This window comes from Chinchilla lanigera, unplaced genomic scaffold (assembly GCF_000276665.1).
Source record: "Chinchilla lanigera isolate Chin_1 unplaced genomic scaffold, ChiLan1.0 scaffold00019, whole genome shotgun sequence".
Lineage (NCBI taxonomy): Eukaryota > Metazoa > Chordata > Mammalia > Rodentia > Chinchillidae > Chinchilla > Chinchilla lanigera.
This window is the reverse complement of record NW_004955420.1, coordinates 28,943,488-28,960,412: the sequence shown is the minus strand read 5'-3', so window position 1 is coordinate 28,960,412 and position 16,925 is coordinate 28,943,488. Positions and strand designations below refer to the sequence as shown.

The 16,925-nt window shown below is 48.6% G+C and overlaps 1 protein-coding gene across 1 annotated transcript in view; it reads right to left on the bottom strand.

Annotated features, from left to right (window-relative positions):
* The window catches only part of Ulk4 (unc-51 like kinase 4), a 398,151-nt gene that overhangs the window by 70,749 nt on the left and 310,477 nt on the right, over positions 1–16,925 (bottom strand). Inside the window, exons 35-36 of the mRNA XM_005383568.2 lie at positions 12,009–12,194; positions 11,734–11,805 (exon numbers count right to left, since the gene is read on the bottom strand). Coding sequence (XP_005383625.1) covers positions 11,734–11,805; positions 12,009–12,194 — 258 coding nt within the window. The remainder of the gene's footprint in view (positions 1–11,733; positions 11,806–12,008; positions 12,195–16,925) is intronic.

Genomic DNA, 16,925 nt, shown 5'->3' with positions numbered 1-16,925 from the left:
AGGAAGGAAGGAAGGGAGGAAGGAAGGAGGGAAGAAATGATAGGGAGGCCTCAGGCAACCCCATCTGTGCTCTTTCTGGCCCACGCTTTCTCTCACATGTCCTTATTCTTGCAGCCTTACTCTTCAAAATCATCGCTGGGGTCTTCGTTTACTGTCTCACGTGCTCGCCAGGTTAAACTGCATGAGCCCAGGGAGGGAGAGGTCTTCAGGAGCTCTTACGGCCCCTCACCTCTCAAGTTACACCCAAAGTGTGTGCAGTGTGACTCTTAAGCACTGGGTCGGGGAAACGGTTTCATTTAAGCAGAGCCAAGCAAATGGAACAGCCAGACCCTGGTTTGGTTTGGTTTTCAGAGTCAGGGTTTCCCTATGCAGTTCCCGTGGGCCTTAACTTGTTATTCTCCTGGCTTATAGGCACCAGAAACTGTGTTAATATGCAGTAGAGAACAGGTGTAAACCCATCACTCTGTAGGCTGAGGCAGGAGGATTGCAAATTCCAGCCCAGTCTGTGCTACATAGTGATACCTTGTCTCAAAAAACCAAAACCAAAATATCAAAACCAGAACCACTCAGGAGGCTGAGGCAGGAGGATCACCATGAGTTTGAGGCCAGCCTGGGATACACAGTGAGTTCTAAATCAGCCTAAGCAGGCATTCTTGAATTAACTAGTAAGTCTAATTTTCTTTTTAACATGCTGAGAGTACATGGGCATTTGTTAACAATTTCTATAGTACTTATAGCTATTATTTAGGAACAACAGGCTTTCCTTGTAAGAATGCCATCTTAGAATATATTTCATTCTGTTATATACAACATTCACAAAACAATACCTTGTGCACTGAATTAAAACCTGCCCAGGCTATGGAAAGAGAGAAAAAAAAACTCTTTTGTTTCCACTCACGGAGTGTAACCCTTAGAAAGGGATCATTTCCACCACATTTTCATCAGGGCCGGCGAAGAAAGTGTATCAGGTTATTATGGAGCCCAGAAAGGCAGGCACTGCCAGGTTGCTAGGCAACACCCAGCGTTGAAGGCCCCGTATCTGTGATCTCAAGAGACAGCTCCAATTTCACTACAACCCACTCCTGCCCACGACACAAAAGGCCCACGTGCAGTTTATAAGCAGGCCTAGGTTCTTGATGTAATAATGAAGAAATCAGGAAAAGAAAACAGCGGCATTAAAACTTTTGTGGTACTTAGATATTCTGGAGACGCAATTAATAAAACCGATGTTTCTAGGGTGCTTGGGGGAAAGAAAGCAGATCCCGTGGTTTACAGTAGATAAAGATATTCCATATCCAGACAAGTATAGTGTACGCAAATTTGAGGATTTCTTTGAAGAAGGGATAAATACCTTTGTTCTGTGCAGAATCAGAGAGAGAAAAAGGGTAGTCGGGTGAACGCTCCAGTCACTACCTGCTTCAACAAGAGTCAGGCTGACAGCGTGCTTTCCACTGAGATAAGAACTCAAGGTCCACGGGAAATCCTTCCCAGGAACAAGTTCAACTATTTTCTTTAGCAATGGATGGAAGAGAAAGTTACAGCTGCCTCCCTAACAGTTCCACAGGCATCGCTGGGCTGCTGCCTCGGCCGCCCGACTACCGAGGGATCAGGGCCTCCGCTGCACAGCGCAGCCCGCATCCCTTCCGCCACCCCCTCTGCGATCTGGGCAGAGACCGTGTGTTCTGCTTGCCGCCCCACAGGCCAAGACGTCTGCTTCGAAAGCCAAAGCCGATGCCCGTGAAATAGATCAGAAGAGCTGAGGGTGGTGACGCTTCACGTTTAGGGCGCTGAGTAGAGACTTCGGCAGCACTTGGGTCCAGGTTGCCAGGCTGGATGGGCCGCTTCGGGGTGGGAGGGGTCCCTGTGACCTCAGTGCGTCTCCTTGTACCCCAACCCTCAGGAGTGCTGGCTGACCTGGGAAGCACGGGGACTCACCCATGAATTCCAGGTTGGTGGGCTCACAGCGGTTTGTGCCCCCCAAAGTGAAGGGAAGAATCAGATCTTGCACAAGTGGAGGATTTCATGAGCCCAGCGATGGTGGAAGAGTCACGTGGGAAATCACCAGTGTACGCGGGTCTGACAAACTGACGACCAGACCGCTGGCCAACAGTGGAAGATGAGAAAATCTCTTCTAGGGTAAAGACAGGACAGGCAACTCAAAAGGAAATCGGAACAGCAGTGGAGAACTGATGGAGACCTGAAACAATTTCGTGAAGGCACCAAGTTTTAGGCCAGGACCGGGCGGGTTAGGTATGAAGAATACCGTCGGCGTCCACATGCTGGGTTGATAGCATGAGCTTTTGACCAAGAAGTCCTGAAGCCCCGACGGGTGGTGATGGGGTCCGATGGCCCCTGTGCCCCCACGGGCGGGGGTGGGGCACAGCTCGTCAGCCCGAGGTGAGCGGACGCTGACTCATCCGCACGAGCCTGCCCTTCGCCTCCCCCTGACCCCCGCCTTCTCCTCCCCGGGCGCCGTCCATCCCCGCGAGGCTCTGCACGAACCCTCTCTCCCCCTCCTGCGTCCACCCGTCCCTCCAGCCCTCCTACTGCGCTCTTCAGTGGCCACCAGCAAGTCCACAGCCCAGCGCCCCCAGGACGCTGCCCTCACTCCTGCCCTAGCCAAAACCTGCTGCTCTCCCAAGACTCAGGCCGGGCCTGCAGAAGATGCCGTGCTGGTCCCTGCTGCTCCTGACCGCTGTGCAGCCCTCCTCCCTGAAGTCCCCTCCAGCTTTCAGTCCGATGTCACCAGAGTGCGACGTCTGCTACGCCCCCTGCTGCACTCAGCTGCTGGTCCCCCACATGCCCACTCCCCGCTCGCCACCATGGTCTTCAGAACCGCTCCGGTCACGGTGCTTGGGACCTTCCCCAGCGCTCTGTGCTTCAGTCTCCCTGCCTACAATCGCACCCCTTGCTCTCCCCACACTGTCTCCACGTCGTATCCTGGGCCTGGCTGTGACCGCTGACTGGACCCTCCGGAGCCCACAGCCAGGCACGCACACCAGGCATGCATAGCCTGACCTCAGCTCCCACTGTTCCTCTGTCCAATCCAGACATCTCTTCCTTGGGCCTCCAGACCACTGACACAGCTGCCTCCCGCACACGACCAGCGGACACCCGACAGGCTCCCGATTTCCTCTCTCCCTCCCCAGGTCAACCCCTCCTGCAGTTTTAGCCATCTCAGTTTTGGTTTAACAAACTGGAGTCATCTTTGTCCTTTTGTCTCACAGCCTCAAGCCCATCTGGCAGCAAATTCCTGCCACCTAAGACCGCTCCCAATGAGCCCTGTTCCCCCTCCAGTGCACCTCCCGGCCCTCCCAACACACTCCCTTCCCTCACCTCCCGAGGAAGGTTCTCGGGGTGGCAATCCTGCTCACACCCCCATGGGCCACATCCCTCCGAATGAGGCCACTCCTCAGAAGCCCACAGGACCCACACGGCCTCCCGCACTCCCCGACCCTTCCCGCTGTCCTCACTTCTGACCAACTTCCCCATGCTCACTTTTGCTGGACAGTGGACTTCCTTGCAGTTCCTAGACTGCACCAGGCTCGGCTGTGGCCTCAGGGACAGCACTCCCTGCCTAGGAAGCCCTGCTCTGCACACACACACACAGTCTTCCGCAGCTGTGCTACCTGCAAGTTACCCGTGTACCTCTGTGCCTCCTACAGCTCTGTCCTTCTGCACTTTTCCTCTCCGTGCTTTTATCACTGAGACGTGACACAGTCAAGGACTGCTGTCTCCCTCTCCCCGGCGCGCTCCGCCAGAGCAGGGCTCAGCACCTCGAGCCACAGCAGCGCACAGAGAAGCTCGTGCCGTCACACCGCAGGCTTCCTCGCGGGCCTCCCACAGGCTACGCGGCTCATCATGGAATATCTCCTCCATGTGGGAACAGACACAACAAATTCACTTAACACATTTTAGTTTCATTTTTTGAGATCAAATTCCAACCACTTTGTCATCGTTTTCTGAAACTGATAGGTTGGCACTTTAAAGGAATCCACAGTAAGTGGTAATTCTCCAGTATCACTTATTCCGGAACAGAACGGAATTCCGACGTTAAAAAATCAGGTCCCTAAACCTGGTCAAGCATTTCTTTTCACTGAATAAAAAACACCAGCTTACACAAAAAACTTGATGCTATATCTACAAATTCAACCTAACAGCTTGACCTTACAACGTTCTCTTAGATAAGTACTTAAAATAAAAATGGCAATGTTCTTTTACCTTTAGCTTTCTCTGTGGTTATTTAAAAACCCAAAAGTTGGAACCTAAGAAGGTTCTCAGCTTGACATGCAGCCTGTTTACTTGGAAGCTATCCTCTTAAAGAAAAATGTACATTCCTATGAGCAGGATGCAAACTAACTGTGATTTCTTTCAGTGAGTGGATTTCATTTCTCAACAGTAATACAGATGACATGCAGAAAAGCCCACATTTCACAAGGCATGCGACAGGCATCCAGAACAGTTTGCACTGCCACCGGCAGGACAAGGACGACCTTTTCTAACACGCTCAGCCTAGCGCCATGCTTTGAGTACTCATTATTTTGAGAAACGTATGTTGACAGCACGTCATTAAAGAAACCCCAACTTACCAAGGGAGCCTGCCGCCTTCTGTGTGGCGTAAGCTACCCCTAGAGTTGATGAGGTTAAAGCAACCTCTAAAAATGAAGAAAGCGCTGCAGTAATGTATGATCACTACACGTGGAACTGGGCAACAGTCCCGTGAACGGGAACACGAAAGGTGTCAAGAAATAAGTGGTCTTTACCGTGAGGTTTTCCCCTTTGGCCTCTGTGGGTACTAGGAGGTAAGAGATTACAAATCCCAGGGGCTCCTAGCTTGTACACACAACTTCCCTTCAGATTCTCAGTGAATTAATAACACGGAGGAAGCAGTCTTCCTGGCGGGGCGCCTGTATTTTTGAGGGTTATCATACCTGTTACCAAGGACAGCAGACTGGTCCTTTCATATTTTAAATATTTTCTCCTTTAGGTTTAAAAATGGACTATTTCTTTTGCTCCATAAATATGATCCTATTTGTATAGTTTTTACCTTTCAGTTTAAAAGTCGTCGGTGTAATAGGGCTGGTCACACGGTGCACATCTCCAAGGGAGACACACTGGTGTGGTGTGGCGGATGGCTCCTCCACCAAGCACAGCACCGCGGGGCAGCCGGCATCACACGCTCCAGGTGTGAGCAGCCGGAGGTGCTGCGATCCAGTGTCATGAGGAAACCATCGTAATACTGCAGACCTCCTACAACACAACCGACTGACTTCTCAAAAATTCAGTACCACAGAGAGGGAAAATCCAGGAAGACACTTCTAGATTAAGAGACCACGAAAACATTGATAAAATATATACGTGATTTGGCTGGAATATAGCTAAAACATAAAAAAACTGTAAGTCATTTTTAACAACTAGGCTAAGATGAAGTGGATATTAACAGTTGTGACAGTTTGACTGTTTCAACTGGGCTGCTTTTAGGAAGAGCTCAGGGGACTGGTGGAGCTTACTTCTGGGTGTCCAGGTGTCATGGAGGGGTCCCTGACTGCTGTATCTGGTCCCTGGCTCCTTCCTCCCTGGCACTGTTCCCCTGCCGTGCTTAACGCGGCCATGAACTAAGTAGCTTTGCACCACCTCGCCTCCACCATGATGTTTCTGCGCAGGATCAACTGACCATGGACTGGATCCCCTGAGACCATGCCCCACATGAAGTCCCTTTAAGTTGTGGGTGTCAGGTATTATGTCCAGCAGGGAAAAGCTAATACAACAATACTATAAAATTGCTAATTTTCTTAGATATGATAGCAATATTGTGGTTAGGGGGTCAAGTGTTACGATGTCCTCACATAATTTAGAAAACACAATTACACAAACGGATATGGTAAAATGCTAACAACTTGATTACACAGATGCTCAGCATACTATTACTGTAATGCTTCTGTTTGGAATCATTTTATAATAAAAAGGAGGGGAATGTGTCACCGGTGGCAGTGGGTACTCGGAAGAGGAGAAGGCTCTATGGAGAAGGCAGGGGACATACCGCCTTTGCCAGAACTTGAGCAAGGGGCAGGAGAGCTGATTCTCTTGGGAAAAGAAGTCACAACAGAGGAGAATTATGCTACAGACAGACTAGGAAGAGAGGATGGCGGGTAACCAACCAAGTCAGGAGGCCTGACGTGGGGGTGGGCAAGGAGGAGAACAAGGGTGAGGGAGGGAGCAGGTTCAGGGGACCCAAGGCCCCCTTCTGTCACAGCATGTTCTCAGGTCGCCCACGGTGAAGACCAGCAGGTTCCCTCAAGGCTCTTCAGCAGGCGATGACTTTACTGACTCCACACAGAAGGCCAGGCCCAGAGGGACCGGCTTCCAGTGGCCACTCCACAGCCACTCTGTCCTCCATCCTGCTCAGAGTCACGGGGGCTCCTGAGGGACTAAGTAAAGAAGTCAGGACAGGTATTTCTTTCCTTGGTCAGAAAAGCATCAGAAAGTCACTCAGAGAGTTCTGGGTGAGCATACTCACCCATGGCTATCCTGGCGGACGGTGTGTTATGGTTTGAATCTGTGTGTCCCCCCAAAGCCTCAAGCGGCCAGGGGGCAGGCTTTTAGGGTTTGACTGCTTGTGGGTGTGAGAGCTACACCCGCCCTGGGGTGGATAGTTTGCATATGTAAGGGAGAGGAAAAGGGTGCTTGAGGCCATTCCTCCTCCATTCCGCCCTGGTGTGTGGTTGCTGCTTTTGCTGTGTTCTGCCACCCTGAGCTGTAGCTCTTTGCCATGTGCCACTCTGCCTTGTAATCTGCCAAGTCTGGACTGAAACCTCCACAAACTGTAAGCAAAATAAACCTTTCCTTCCTTCATTTTGGGCGTCAGGTATTTTGTCCCAGCAACGAGAGAAAAGTAACCAAGACACAGTGCTTATCTGGTGCAGCCACGAATGGTTTTCGTGGATGAATTCGAAGAAAGCTTGCTCAGGGTCTCTCAGAGTCCCAGGGAAATGATCTCCTCAGGGATCACATTCTGCAACACTGATTGCACTTGCTTCCTACTAATCTGGAACACAGTATTTCTCTTAAAACTTTCACTGGATTTGCTGGGTGTGGGGGCGCACACCCGTAATCCCAGCACTGAGCAGTCTGAGGCGAGATGATCACTGTGTGTTCAAGACCAGCCTAAACTACACATTGAGAACTTATCTCAAAAAAACCAAGAAGAAAAAAATAACTCACTGGCTTCATACCATCCCCAATTTTTCCTTTTAGAAAATAAATAAGAATGGAAGGCATTACACATAAGAAAGATAAGATATAAGGGAGACAGACATCATTCCCTTTTTGCTATGCCTCAAAGCTTATTTCCTTAGTTCTCTAGTAGAAATTAGGTCCCTTCAGAGCCTAACTTCTCTAAATCCCCCGGTCCTGACGAGGACAGCGGTGGCGGCAGATTTCCCAGGCTCTCCACCTGGTCTCCACAGCGCTAAGGTCTGCGTGGAGAAATGCTCCGCTGTGGGCACTTTCAGAGCAGCAGGCGTCGCTCCTGAGGAACGAGAAAGGCCCCATGAGTGGGAAGGTTCGGGGCGGCGCAGGGGGCTCCTGCAGGCCTGGGGTGCAGCCTCTGAGAACGGCGTGTGGGGATCCCTATCTGACATCAATCGTCTCCAGAGCTGTCCCCCCTACAGGCCCGCACCCCCACTGCACAGGGTCGGGTGGGCAGAGGGCAACAGGAGGGCAGTCAGCCAACTCTGCACGGAAAGGGTCGGTGGCGGCCCCTGCGCAGCTAGGAGCTCGAGCGCTGGGATAAGCTGGTGCTGATGAAGAGACGGGCGCTAATCTAACCCGGAAACCAGGCACACCAAGCTGAAGGCGAATCTGAGCGGCTTCTGTCACACTTTTAAAGCTGAAGCATGAAGTACAATTAATCATAAAACTTCCCAAGTTCCTGTAAATCCCAGGGGGTAATTAAGCCTTCAGATTTTCCCAACTTTCGCTCAGAGTTCTAAGAAGAGGACTCTAGGAGCCAAACATGCCAACTCCATCATCAGAGATTAAACACCCTTTAATTCTTTAGCTTGCTGGCGAAAACGATGGTTTTAGAAAGTCATTGTCATAAAACTGGGATGTCAAACAGAAATGTCAAGCACCAGAAGAAGAGCGGGTCAGAGCCAGGCGGTGGCCATCCAGAGAGCGTTCCCATGGCCACACCTGGGGCTGTAACCCACTGCACCAAAACAGAATCCATAGGTCAATTCTGATAGTAACACAGGGATAAGAGAAAAAGTAACGGAAGCCAAAAAGGTAAAAGCACCTACACGTCCATCGTGGATGCACAGAGCTGTGAAAATGCACACACACAATGGAACACTGCCCATCCTGAAGACAGAGTGAAATCCGGACACAGGCTTCCATGTGGATGAACGTAAAGATACCACAAGAAGTGCATCAAGCCACACACAAAAGAACAAGTACTGCAGGATAGGACACTTCAGAGTCATCAAGATCATGGAGACAGAAAACGGAGAACAGATTTTTTTTGGGGGGGGGGGCAGGAAGTCTGTGTTCAGTGGGGACAGAGCTCCCGGTAGGACAGATGAATGAATTCTGGTTTTTGTTGTGTTGTTGCTGTTGTTTTATGTTTCATCTTTTTGAGACAGGGTCTCATTATGCAGTTCAGGATGACCTTGAAATCACTTTGTAGCCCAGGCTGGTCTCGAACTCACAACGATCCTCCTGCCTCAGCCTCCCGAGTACTGGGATTATAGGCATGCACCACCACACCTGGCTGATGAATGAATTCTGGAGCTGGATGGTGGTGAAGATTCACAGAATTAGTGTCCTTAATGCAATGGCTTGTGGGCATAAAATGGTCAGAATTTATGTGATATACATTTTACCACAATAAAAGCCAGAAAGAACAAGCATCACAAAGATCTCCTCTGCTTCCGCACCTGCAAGTACAAGCCACTTACCAGCGTTTCTTCTATAAAAAAGTCCCTGGTCCTTGTTTTTTGCATGATTAATTTACTCAATGTTTTAGGAAAATATGTAATTTACTGCCAAAGACAGGTCCATCATCTCCTTCCTGCAGGTCTAAAATCTAGAAAGCTCTGAAAAAAAAATTAAAGGTTCTGCTCAAACATGCATGGCGGTAAACTCTGAGCTGGACCCCGTGGGCCCGAGCGCGGCCTTGGCTGTGTTCTCTCCGCTCGGCACGAACATTGTGTCTCTGCACAGAGACCACTGTGCTTGACGCCGTCATCACCTGCGACTCTCCTGTGAGCGTCCACAATGTACCACGTCGGCATTTTGCTAAAAGCTCTGAAAATTCTGAGTTCCAAAATAAACCTGGCCCCAGACTTCCGAAGAAGGAACTGCAGATCTTCACAGACTCAGCCAGGTCAGATATTAGACCACCATTTCCAAATCTCTTGTCATTCTCTGCCACATTAACCACTCTCCACATCTGCACATCGCCTGTGTTACCATGTTCTCTCCCCCAGCACTTTCCCTGTCTGCAGTTCTGCTTCTTGCAGTTTGTTACCCATGGTCAACTGCGGCCCAAAATATTAGGTGGAAATTCCAGAAACAAGAAATTCACCCGACTTAAAGTGCACAGTGTTTGCTCCGAGAAGCACGATGAAAGCCCATGCCTTGGCATGGGCTGTGACCACCCGTCTGCCCTCTCCACATCGCAGATGCCATCCAACTGTGACCCTTGACAGTCACAGGACTGCAGGGCTTGTGTCCAGGGAACTTTTATTTTGTTGAATTGTGCCTGTGCTGGTTAATCTTAACTGACACCTTGGCTGGATCCAGAGATGAGTTCCTAGCGCATGGGCTGTTGGGAGGTGTGGCCCACCTGCAGGAAGTGGGTCATGGGGACAGGACCTTTGGGATTACATCCAGTCCCTGGCTTCTTCATTTCTAGCTCTTTCCCTAAGCTCTGCTTCCCTGTGCCTTCAAGTAGGCAGCTTTCCTCCGCTACGCCCCTCCACCCTGCCTCGGAGCGCCTGCCGTGGACCGAGACCTCTGAACCCGTGAGCCGAATAACCCTCTGCTCCTTTATGCTGTGGGTGTTGGGCATATTGTCCCAACAGCAGAAAGCGGACCAACACATGGTCCACAGCACCAGAATCATGACACTGGCAATTCAGATATGCCAAAGAGAAGCCACAACGCGCTTCCTTTAGGTAGCATTTCACATCAGCACAAGAAAGTGGACACAGTGCAGTATGATACAGTGGTGCCTCGGTATACATGCTTGCGATTCGGTTGCAACCAGAATTATAGAATGAATTCTGGACCAGGATCATGCAAAGAATCAAGTTCATGAACTGAGGTGCCACTGTATTTTGAGACAGATCACACTCATTTTATCACAGTGTATTGTAACAGTTATATTTTACTGTTGTTAGTCTCTTACCATGCCTAATTTATAAAGTGAACTTCACTGTAGCTGTGTATATACGGAGAAGACAGCACAGGTAGGGTTCAGCATTATCTGATGTTAGGAGTGCCCTGGGCACATCCCTGCTGGAGAAGGAGGGAATACCACACTTGCCCTCAGACTGACTCACCTTTGTTCCTTAAATAATGAGTGTTTTTAAAACTGTCCTATCTGTACTGTGAACATCGGGAGTCTGGAGAACTGCTCTGTCAGGAAGTGGGGTTCTGTAGAGCTAGACAGGTGCTGAAGCACTACCAAACTGGGACTGTCTGAAAGCCGGAAAGAGCCCTGGGAAGAAAATAATCACCACCCCGCTGACTCATGTCATCCCACCTCAAAACCCACTGACCTGGAAGTGTCTATCCAGGAAACCCCCCCCAGACAAAGCTGTCACCCCAGCATGCAGGCGAGGCCCCACCAAGACGGGAGTCTCGTTTGGGAGGGGATGGGACTGCTCAAAAGCAGACCTCCAGGGGAGGCGGGAGAAGAGCTCCGCCTCCCTTCCATTCCGCCACCCACCACTTGTCACCTAGGTTTCCACCGTCCGCTTATCACGTTCACGCCAAAGTGCTTTTGAGTGCAACTCCAGGGCGCACCTACAGCCGCCACCTGGCCAGGTAACAGGGGCTCTGTGAACACTGACCGAAAGACCCGAAGGTGACCAACAGGACCCCTCCTGCGTGAACTTCAACACAAGCTGGCCTCAAAGTCAGCCGTCAGATTTACTCGAGAGAGAAAATAAGCCAGTCTTCAAAGCACTGTCAAAGAGATATCAGCCGCAGACATTTTTTAAAAATAAACAATGAAAGAAATTGGGCAGAAAGGAAAGATTTTCCCTCGAATGCTGTGAGTTAGAAACATTGAGTGTCAGAAATACCCACTTTGCAACCATGACAAAATTAAAATAATACCTGCACATCGATTAAAACAAGTGATCAAAGTCGGCATCACTATTATGGGGCAAACGCACATCATGAGCCTCTGGCTCGGGCCGGAGAAGGATCAGTATCACCTCTGGGCCAGGAGGAGTCTAAGGATGAGGAGCAGCAGTGAGAAAGGAGGAGGCAGACGCGGCAGGACAGTGGCCCGTGTTCCACACAACATCAGGCAGGAAAGGGCAAGGCTGACACTATTCCATATTAAAGTATGAAACCTCAGACTACATCATACACCAGGAAGACAGCCCCAGAGTCCCTGGGACAGTGGGCAGAACTAGAATCCGGACAGCAGCAGAGTGAAGTAACCGAGTCCATGTTACGTTCCCCAGTCTTGATTACTATAGGCGAGCAAGGGAGTACCTTCTTAAGGAAATGCATGTTTATCCATTGAGGGGTCTGGAGGCACAGTTTCCCGGACTTGCTCTCAAAGGCCTGAGGAAGAAGCTGTGCATCTGCAGGTGGCCAGACTCGGACCCATGTCAGCAGCGGGTGACCACAGGGAACAGCAACTGTGTTCTGTTGCTCTTACAACTTTTCTGCAAATTTCAAACTAGGTCCCAGCGACGGTCACGCCCGTCCATGTGGTCACCCCCGTCCACGTGGCCACCCACTGCACCAGCACCCACGGGACTCACCATCCTCCTGAGGATCCGCAACAGAAGCTTCTGGTCCTTCGGGTCCGTCCGGGAGGCCAGCACGCGAGCAAAGCTGTCGGCGTTCTCCGGGGACAGGCTGTCCGGGATCTCCCCTCCGTACAGCTGAACCAGGATGGACAGGCACTTGGAGGAGACCTCAAAAACTTCAGGGTCCTCGCCGGAAAGCTGCAAGTCAACAGGGGCACACTGAAGTGGAAGACAGTGCTGCCACGCCTCCAGAGCTGGCGAAGCCGGCTGAGCGAGGAGAAAAGCGTAACAGACTCATGATTTTTTTGAACGCACCTTTCTAAAAGCCACATGGTAGCCCAAACAAAGCTCACGGTACAGAGTCGGAAGGAGTCCTGCAGCCCCTTGTAATCCACAGGGAAGAACAGCCTGCAGCTAAGGGAAAATCAAGCTAAGCTTTACGCACACGTCTGATACGTGTGTGTACTGGTGTGTGCTTATGGGGCCTGCGTGTGTCAACGGGTGTGGACAGCCCGACCTCCCACGAGCAGGTTCCTTTGGGTGCCAGATTACCCATCATTTATCCAGGAAAAATCTACCTCCAAGGTGACACTCAGGGACATTTTGGCCTTGTCTAAAAGCACTGCTTCTCTAGGTGTGAAGAGCTATAATATGAAATGCTAATCATATTATAATTACACACATTGACAATTTTATTTTTAAGGTTTTACTTACTGTAACAATTTTACGGAGATGTAACTTTCTGCACCATACAAGTTACCCGAAGTGCATACTCGACGGTTTGTAAGTACACCCACAGCTGTGCGGCTGTTACTGTGGTTTTTTCCTTTTGTGTGGAGGACTGAACTCGAGGCCGTGCTCCACCACGGAGCTGCACGCCGGTCCCACAGCCAACCTTACAGCTAGCTTTCCACCAGCGCCTGAAGAAGCGCTCCACACCGCAGCAAGCCCCTCACTAGCGCCTTTCGCAGGGCTGATCTGCTCTCCGTCTCGATGGACTGGCCTCCTCTGGACACAGGGATAAAGGAAACCACACAAAGCGTGGCCCATCCGGCCTCCTTCACGCAGCACCATTCCCAGGCTCAGCCACATGGCCACGCACATCAGCACTTCCCGTCTCCCTGCCGGACACTACTCCAGGGTGCGCGTGCACCCCGTCCGGCTCATCAGCTGCTGGGCGTCTGAGATGGTTTCAAAGTTTGGCCTGCTACGAACGCCTGTGTGGCAGTCTTTGTGTGGACACATATGGGGCGCAATGCACCCAGAGATAGAATGCAGGTCATAAAGTGATCCACAGTTAACCTTTTCAGGAACGGCCACCGCGTTTCCCAAAGGCGTCACCAGCGCCAGCAGTGCACGAGGGTCTTGGCTGCCGTCTGTCTATTCAATTCCAGCCATCCCAGTGTGAGTGCGGAGAGCGGCTTTTGTTTGCACTTCCCTGACGGCTAGTGATGGCAAATATTTTCTGATGCATTCAGGGCCACCGGTACATATTCTCTGGGGAAGTATCTGTGAAGATCCCCTGCCCATTAAGATGTCATCTGTCTCTTCATAATTGAGTCCTAAAAGTCCTTTATATGTTTTAAATATGTACGTGTATATATACACATATGTAAATATATATGCTTATAGTATGTAATAAATAATCATATACAGCAATACTTCAGTTTATAAACACTTCTGTTCCCAAAATATTTGGTTCACGAAGAGAACCACTCAGCAGAATTTTGCTTCTGTTCGTGAACTGCACATCAGGTGATGACCGTCACCGTGGTGCTCTTCCCCAGAACTGGAACAAGTTAAGTTCATGAACCCAGGTACCAGTGTGTTTAAAATACACAGTTCCTTAAGAGATGAAGAGTTTAAATTTTTTCTATTCTGCAGGTTATCTTTTCAATTTCTTTTTTCTAATTAAGCTTATTGGTACATTTTAGATATACACAATGACACATGACATATTTTGATTCCTCCTTTATTACCAATCCTCTCTCCTTGCTGCAAGCCCTCTTCCCCTCCCTATTTACAAAGCTTTGTCTCCATTTTATCCTTTTTCTTATCATTTCTTCCTTCCTTCCTTCTCCTGTTCCCCCACCCTCATTCCTCTTTCCTTTTGAACAATTTCTTCCCATTTCACAATATCTGTTGTATGTTTTGGACCTTATTTACACTTTGAGTTTCTCACACCAAGGAAACAATGTGATGTTTACACATGTGAGTTTGATTTATTTCACTTAAGAGAATGGTCTCAGTTTGCATCCATTTACCTACAAATGTCTCAAGTTTATCCTTCTTTATGGCAGAGTAGTACTCCATTGTATATAAAAAAAGCCCACATCTTTTTTTATCCATTCCTCATTGATGGGCATTTGAGTTGTTTCCAAGATTTGGCTATTACAAATTATGTTACTATAAACAAGGGTACACATATATCACTGTGGTGTGGTATTTTTAATTCTTCTGGGAAGACACCCAGAAGAGGAATATCTGGGTTGAATGGGACCTTCAATCCTAGGTTGTTTTTTTGGGGGGGGGAATCTCCATACTGATTTCTTCAGTGTTTGCACCAGTCTACGTTAAACTAGCAGTAGAAAAGGGTTCCTTTTCCCTCCAGCACTTGTTATTGGTTGATTTCTTGATAATAGCCATTCTTTCTAGAGTGAGATGGAATCTCAGATTCACTGTTTTAATTTGCATCTCTCTAATAACCAGCCATGTTGAACCTTTTCCATACGTTTATTTGCCATTTGTATTTCCTCATCTGAGAAGTGCATATTCATCTCAGATGCCCACTTTTTGGATCAGGTGTTTATATTTGGGGGGTCTGATTTTTTTATAAGTCTTTTGTCTGAAGGACAACTGGCTGAATTTTTTCCCCTTTTTTGGTTTTTTTCTTCCTTTTTTTGTTGTTTTTTTTTGTTTTGCAAAGGTTTTAATAGAATGAGATCCCAGTTATTATTCTTTGTATTATTTACCATGTGATCAGGTTTTTGTTCATGAAATCTCTGCCTGCATTACATCTGCAGGAGTTCTGCCTATTCTCTCTTCCAGCAGATTTAGTGTCTCTGTTTTAATATCTAGATCTTCCATCCATTTCAATTTTAGTTTAGTTAGTTAAATCATCATTAGTTAGTTAAATTATCATTATTTGCAGATGGCATGATACTCTTTATAGAAGACCCCAAAAACTCCACCAAGAGACTTATAGATTTAATAACCAAATTCAGTAGTGTAGCTGGATACAAAATCAACACTCAAAAATCAATAGCATTCAATCTAACAAAGGAAGTATAAGATTATACATTGAAAATTATAGTACTCTGAAAAAGGAGATTGAAGAAGATATCAGAAAATGGAAAGCTATCCCTTGCTCATGGGTAGGAAGAACCAACATAGTGAAAATGGCCACACTCCCAAAACTGTTATACAGATTCAATGAAAGCCCAGTCCAAATACCATTTTCATGGTCAAAGAACTAGAGAAATCACTCCTAAAATTCATTTAAAACCAGAAGAGACCTAGAAGAGCAAAAACAATTCTCAGCAACAAAGGCAAGGCAAGGGACATTACAATCTCTGATTTGAAGCTATACTACAGAGGTACTGTGATAAAAACATTATGGTACTGGCAAAAAAAAAAAACAGGCCCGAGGATCAGTGGAACAGATTAGAAGATTCAGAAACAACTCCAAACACACTCAGCCAAGCATTTGTCTTTGACGGAGGAGCCAAACATGTTCACTGGAAGAAAGCTAGCCTCTTTAAGAAATGGTGCTGGAAAAACTGAATTTCCATACAGCAAAGACTAAAACTAGACCCATGTCTAGTACCATGCACTAAACTAAAATCAATTTCTTGATAGTATGCTTTAAAGCATAAAGTAGTTTTTCATAGTTTTTAAAGCATGAAATAGTTTTTTTTTTTTAATTTGGGGGTGACACATACTAGTTTTGCAACATATCTAAGAAACCACTGCCTGCTCTAAGGTCCTGAAGACTTATGCTATGCTCTCATCTAAGAATTGTGTAATTTTAGCTCTTACATTGACATTGTGGGTCCATTTGGAATTAACTTTGCATGTGGTGTGAGCAGAAGCTCATGTGAATTTTGCATGTGCTTTAGTCTTTTATTCTGTAGGTTCACATGCCATTGTGAGAGGCAACAGAGAAATCCCACATGCGCATCACCAGGTTTCCCCAGCTGAAACATCTTGTGAAATGCACACAGAGCCGTTTCACAACCAGGAAATTAACCTCGATGTAACCATCAGCCTTACTCTGACGGTCCTAATTTAAGGCATCGCGTGTGCGTGTGCACGCACGTGTGTGTATCCAGCTCTACATGCTTGTAGCAGGTGTGTAGGTTTGCTGACAGTGACTGCCATGAAGACACAGTGTAGCAACAGCTGCCTCTCCCCCTCACCACCTCTAAACCTGGCGACGTTAACCTGCTTGCCATCTGCCGCTGCAAGGGAGTCACACCAATGGGCCCACGAAGCCTGCATGGCTTTGTTCGTGATTTCTTTGAGACCCATCCAAGTTCTTATGTGTATCAGTAATTGACTTCTCTTTGTGGAGTAGACCCCCACAGCACAGATCCACCAGCGCTCACTCGTCTCTGAAAGGAAATCTGAGTTGCTTCCAATCTAGAGCTTGCTATGTGTATATCTGGATGTCCCCCCAGAGCCTCAAGCACTCAGAGAGGGACTTCTGCAAGGCGAGTGCATCTCGGAGGCGCTGTAGCTAAATGTGATGTTAGGCGTGGGGCCTGCTGAGCAGAGGTGGGTCGCTGGGGGCGTGGCCTGCTGGGCGCATCTCTTCCCCAGGCGCCTCCTTTCTGTGTCTGCTCTCTGCTTCCTGGCGGCCAGCCTCCGCCGAGCCCTCCCGCTGCGTCTTTCCTGCCCTGGAGCCCCTGACACAGACCAAAAGCCCGA